The sequence below is a fragment of the Hakea prostrata genome, chromosome 5 (assembly GCF_041222555.1).
Source record: "Hakea prostrata isolate BN-2017 chromosome 5, UWA_Hpros_2, whole genome shotgun sequence".
NCBI classification, from domain to species: Eukaryota; Viridiplantae; Streptophyta; class Magnoliopsida; order Proteales; family Proteaceae; genus Hakea; species Hakea prostrata.
Window position 1 is genome coordinate 24,325,228 of NC_142604.1, and position 6,000 is coordinate 24,331,227.

The following is a 6,000-nucleotide window of genomic DNA, read 5'->3' on the forward strand; positions in this document are numbered from 1 at the left end:
TAGGAACTCCTCACCTTAGTGAATCATATCCACCAATAATGTCTTAAGTCTAATAAAAAAACATACTCCTAAAAGATAGGAACTCTTCTTGTATAAAACTTATCTTAACTACTCTTATAACAACTTAACTAAGGAAACCAACACAATCACAACTCAAATAAGAAATTTAAAATGGACAGTGACTCTACTAATAAAGCAAGAATTATGGAATTGGACTCTATCAATGAAATAGGGCCTAAAATGCCCAAAATACCCCTGGAGTAGGGTTTGGCCAGCTTGCTTGGGTGGCCCTTGGAGCCCACTTTAGGTTTCGGCAGGGGGGTCTATCCGTGTTCACATCACTTCTAATAGAATTCTCATTAAAACCCAAAAAGGGGGCTGTAGCACTGTTCGTGTGAGCAATGTTTTTGGCCTTTTTCTGCTTCTTTTAGAAGATCCGATGGGCTTATTTGTCCTGATCCAATGTGTCCAGTTGAAGCTGGTATGTTCCACCCAAGCTCTACATCAATAGTTAGAACATAATACAATAACTAGCTCTCCAGATCAATACCGACCTGCGAAAATGAAGTGCTAGATATGAATCATTGACTAGTCAGTTGGCAAAAACCAACCAACCACTGATTCATTCCAAAAACAAGGTCATCTATTTTGCATACACTTCAATTGGAGGAATTAGTGTTCATGTTATTATGCATATATACTGATGCAGTGATGCTCTTGTTGGGGGTATTAACTATTTGCATGTCCAGTCAATAGAGGCAGTGAAATATTGAGACATTTAACACAAAACAAAAAGTATTTTGACATCCCATATTGGTTTCTGTTTTCTTGCATGAATTTATTTTTTTTTTGGATGAATACTCATATTGGTTTGTTCTCTCCTTGCCAATCCCAAAGAAGTTTTTTTCCCCCTTTACAAGCATGGCATTCTTTCTCCTAATCTCCCTAAAGAAGCCAAAAAAATTCAGTATGAATTCTGCAATACATGTCGCTCAAATTCAACCATTTTCGGGTGAAATACACATCAGAGTTTGTCCCACCCTGATGCTTATTTCAATCGCCAAGTGTTAGGGCTGGTAAGGAAAAGGAAGTATTTTCATGCAGCATTACGATGATGCCAGTCAGACAGTGAAGCAGGTTTTAAAACATGACCGGGCGAAGTAAAAGGCACCTAACTCAGGGTATCCGTAGTACCGAGACAAAACTATGGTTAAGCCTGGGCATTCTCAAGCTTAGGCCTTATTAAGATTCTTGACCAGGCTTTATGATTTTTATGACGACCTGGGTAACTCACCACCCAAGTCAAGACCTGTTTTTTCCAGATATGGGTTGACCATAAAAGGAGCTGGAAAATTGAATAAGATTAAAGTTGCAGGTCAACAAATAATAATTTGAGAAATAAGTTTACCTTTTTCGATGAAATCTGAACAGCAATTTCTTCTTTCCGACTAGGAAGTAGACTAGAATAGGGAGACTAAGAAATCTTGTTTTGCAGTTTTTGTAATGAATTTTAGGATCACTATTGTACTTCCATTTAAGTGACAACCTGAACGCTACAAGGTAATTTGTTCTCTAATCATTACTTAGTATCAACCGTTGTGATTCTTGCATGTGCTTGGTAGTTTCTAATACCTGACTAAACACTTGTATCTAGTCTATAGGTTACATCAGAATATAGGTTGAGCTGACTACTTCTTGAGTCAACCAGCTTAAATGTTCCTGGTTTGGCAAGCATTCTATACGGTTTGCAGGGAGAAGCTGATTATAGCGTTTCCTCATTTGTTGTTTGAAAACTTATATATATTAGTCAACCAAATCTCTGCACAAGAAGAGAAACCGGTCAGCAATTTACACCCTAAATCAATAGATTTACCTTGAGCAAGCACCCTATAGTAGCTCTAGATTTTCACCAACCATATAATTTGGTGCAGAATATCCACCTTCTAGTTTGATTCCCCCATCAAGTCAAACTGACACAAACGATAACCTTTATACACACAACGCAAGAATTTGGGGGCCAGCCATCTCAAATTTGCTGGCATCGACATCTTGAGAATATAAGAAATAAGTTGCATCTCCATGCATAGCTTAGCATACATTGAAACGTCACAGTTTAGAAAATAGATGAACACACAGAAAAAGGCCTGACCTTTAGCAACCTCCTTAATTTCTTCCAGGATTTTCTCCTCATCCAAAAGGCGTTGCTGCAGCTTGGGTACATCTTCTTCAAGTTTTGGAATTAAATTTGTTGAATCCTCACATTCCTTTAGGATCTCTTCAATCTTGGATGAATCCTACAATATGAGGGGAAAAAAGAAGAAAAAATTAGATGCATTGATGTTTTAAAAGAAGAATAGAAGGTTCCCACACACCTTTTCAAGCTTGTCCTCTAGTTTTTTAATTTTCAGTTTTGTGTGCTTTAGATCTTCTCGATACTTGACATCCTGCCTCTCGAACTCTTTAAACTCATCCTTACAGGTTCGAAGATTATCATCAAGTTCCTAATTTACACCATACAATCAACAAAAGATTCAGTATGCATTAACACGAAAAGCACCTCAGAATAGGAAAAATGCTTGCTTTGATCACATGCTATTTTTAACATATAGAAACCACTTAATTACTTCTCTTACTACGAAAAACAGTCTGGTGTCAAAAAAATTACAATTTGACCAATAATAGAATCTAGAAACATCAGATGAAAGTATAGCACACCTCCTGTTTCTTCATATATTTGCTATGTACCCCTTCAAGATCCATCAGTGTCTTAACATTTTCTTTGATCTTCTCCCTGAAAAAATACACCACATTCAACTAAGACCTTGCATTCATGCTTAAACAAGGTATTTTGATATGTGGTAATAGCTACCTTTCGTTCTTTAGATTTTCTTCCAAGTTTATTATATTTGCTTTCAGTTCAACTACACGAGAAGTAGAATCCTCAGAGGCCAGCGTGGTAGCTTTCTCTCGCCATTTCAAAAGGGATAACTCCTTCAACATGTAAGCCTCAGCTTCATTCTTAACATTCTGCACCATAGCATTATGAAGAAATAGGTAGTCAATGGTTAACAATGAGGAAGTATTGCCTCAAAAAATCAACAATTACCTCCAAGCTATCTCTTTCTTTCTCAGCTAGTTTTACCATTTGTACCACTCCCGACCTTTTCTCATTGAGGATCTCCAACCTTAGAACCAAAGCAACCAATTTATTTGAGTTATCATGAAACTATCAAATATAAGAAAGAACAATCTCTTCAAGGGGATTGCTTCTTCAAGAGTTGATTCTAGTTGCAATAACAAATAGACAAAGAAAAGATTGACCCCAGGTTTTTAAGATTGTCATTTAAGTCAGTTGGCTAAACAAGTTCTTAACCACAGGATAAGGAATCTAAGTGCTATTAGTTACAGTGCCACTTGAATAGGCTAAACCATACATAATGATAGATGCAGACATCAAGGGACGTGAGGTGGTTGGCATCCTGCTTTGAAAGGTCAAAGAGAAACTGGGATTCACTTTTACACACTGGCTTGTGTATTATTTGGCTGAAGAATCAATTTGAAGAAGGAAAATGTATCAAGCTCTGGTATAAATCTCCTTAGCATGTAGATGGAACAAAGGTCGGCTGTCCTTGTTGGTAGAAGAGCTTTCCTAAACTGAGAAACACTATTAAGAAATTTATATGAAGACAAAAGGAAAATCTACAATCAGATCATAGGATTCTCAAGGAACATGCCTCTTTGCATCGCTCTTTTCACCATAAACCTTATACCCAAAATTAGCAGCTTAAAATATTGAGATTATATATATAGGAATCTTTATGAGTTGATTTGCTTAAATTACAAACAAGAATTTCATATGATGCCACATGGATGTAAGGTTAGACCTAAGTAAGAATCTGACAACTTAAACACAAGGCATTATGGACTTCACAAACACAAATGTTAATAGATGAAGGAACTCACTGCTTATAGGATTCGTCAATTTGTTCCACATATTTGTTAGTTCCAATAATATCCTCAAGATATTCAAGAAAACCTTCATCATGAGGTCCTTGACCCTTTGGCTTCATCAATGATATTTGCTCAACTTCACCCTGAATAAAGTAAAAGAAGGGTTTAATACTATATCACAAACAGTTTCTGGACTTGAAGTGCCAATCAAACATTTCAAACCTGGAGAATTAAAAACCGGTTATTGTCCAGGTCCACCCCCTTTCCTTTCAATTTCTTAGTGACCTCAGTAAAATTACTCCCACAGTCATTTATATAGTATTTTGAGGAGTTGTCTCGAAATGCAACTCTTGTAATGACAAAATCACTTCCTGGGACAACCTCATAATTTCCATCATCCTGCAACCAAGAGAAAAGAAGTAATTGGTAAACCACAAATGCAACTTTCCCTTTGCATCTTAATTTTTTTTTTTTTAATTTAATTTTCTCTCTTTTCTTCATTTTCTCATGTGGAAGTCACAAAAAACAAGAAGTGGAATCATCACTAGATCAATAACTTTTCCTTTGCATCTTTTCTTTTATTTACTTTTCTTTTTCTTATCTTCGTTTTCTCATGTGGAATTGAAGACAAACAGGGAGTGGGATTAGTACTAGATCAATAATCTCCTGGAAGTAAACAGAGACACCAGCGCTGTCCAGGTTCTGGTGATTAGTAGAATTATGGATGAGCTCTGAAACTTTGTTCAAGCGCATCTGCATCCATGCAGAAACACACATTACAAGGCCAATCAGTAAAAGGGCACAAGAATATATTTTCATCCTTGACACCGCACAGGAGAAACGTTTCTCAATTGGTTAGAAGTTAAGTCAAACCTGCTTAGCTCTCTTCCCAAACACAAATAACATCGCATCTATCACATTACTCTTCCCACTACCATTAGGACCGACCACCGCCGAAAAACTCTGCGCATGACAGATGAATCAACAGAAACTAAACAAAAGAACTGTAGAAAAGAAAGGAACACCCTCAGAACCCTAACCTTGTGAAATGGTCCGACTCTCTGCTCCCCAGCGTAAGATTTGAAATTTCTCATCACCATCTCTTTGATGAACAACCTGGGCCTGCTGAATCGTCTTCGATTAGATCCAGAATCGTCAGTCACGAATTCCTCAGAGAAGTCCCTGGGTGCTCCCATGCCGGTGTCGAGCAGAAGATTCAAACACAAGGAATAAAAAGGAACTCCACGATTCTTTTTTTCTTTTTTCTTTTTTGAGTAATCAAACTCCACGATTCGATAATGGAAGAAAAAGCAGATGATTCAGAGATGAGTAGCCGCTGCACAGACCCTAAATGGAATTCTCTCTACCGCGCTTCGGAGGCGGGAATTTGGAAAGAACGGATTTCAAAAGGAACGGAGCGAAAAAATTCAGGGCCTCATGACAACGATGCGTCCTTGAGGTCGCGGTAACACTGTAGACAACTATATGTGAAAGGGCCAGTTTTAGCTGGGCCCATGAAGACCAAACCCAGCCCCGAATAGTGAACGTCTCACTAGCCCGCTAGCAGAGTAGCAAGGGTGCGGTAGGCTTGGCCCAAATTCGGTGAGGCTGAATTCGCTTAGGTCTGAAGAGTGAGACCAAAACCATGACAATGTTTTATCAAAGGGAACAGACCTAATAAAATGGTTTCCATAGTTAGTCTCCCATGGCCACCACCCCCTTCCCCACTTTTGCTCACAAATCACTTCCACTTGCTCTCCCGCCTCACACCCTTACCCAAAAGCTAGATTTTTTAGATTGTGGGCCCATTTAGGAGATATTTCTATTATGAATTTATACTGTCCATTTTAATGAACAAAAAATATCTCCTAGCATAAAAACATGTAAAAATGGTTTTACACAGAGCTAGTTCCCATAATAGAAACATTACCAAATGCATACATGCATCTGACAATGGGCTAAGAAACTATTTTTTGCATTCAATTGTTCTCGAAAAAATAAGGATGACCAAAATGCATTAGGCAAATCAGATTGTTCTTTCATTCTTAT

General features: G+C 37.8%; 1 protein-coding gene across 1 annotated transcript in view; it reads right to left on the reverse strand.

Annotated features, from left to right (window-relative positions):
• Nucleotides 1-5,528, reverse strand: part of SMC3 (structural maintenance of chromosome 3) — a 68,604-nt gene extending 63,076 nt beyond the window's left edge. The window contains exons 1-10 of the mRNA XM_089155130.1: nucleotides 4,992-5,528; nucleotides 4,825-4,914; nucleotides 4,603-4,704; nucleotides 4,174-4,350; nucleotides 3,964-4,094; nucleotides 3,107-3,185; nucleotides 2,870-3,027; nucleotides 2,716-2,791; nucleotides 2,373-2,501; nucleotides 2,150-2,294 (exon numbers count right to left, since the gene is read on the reverse strand). Coding sequence (XP_089011256.1) covers nucleotides 2,150-2,294; nucleotides 2,373-2,501; nucleotides 2,716-2,791; nucleotides 2,870-3,027; nucleotides 3,107-3,185; nucleotides 3,964-4,094; nucleotides 4,174-4,350; nucleotides 4,603-4,704; nucleotides 4,825-4,914; nucleotides 4,992-5,147 — 1,243 coding nt within the window. The 5' untranslated portion in view covers nucleotides 5,148-5,528. The remainder of the gene's footprint in view (nucleotides 1-2,149; nucleotides 2,295-2,372; nucleotides 2,502-2,715; nucleotides 2,792-2,869; nucleotides 3,028-3,106; nucleotides 3,186-3,963; nucleotides 4,095-4,173; nucleotides 4,351-4,602; nucleotides 4,705-4,824; nucleotides 4,915-4,991) is intronic.
• Between the last annotated feature and the right edge of the window lie 472 nt (nucleotides 5,529-6,000).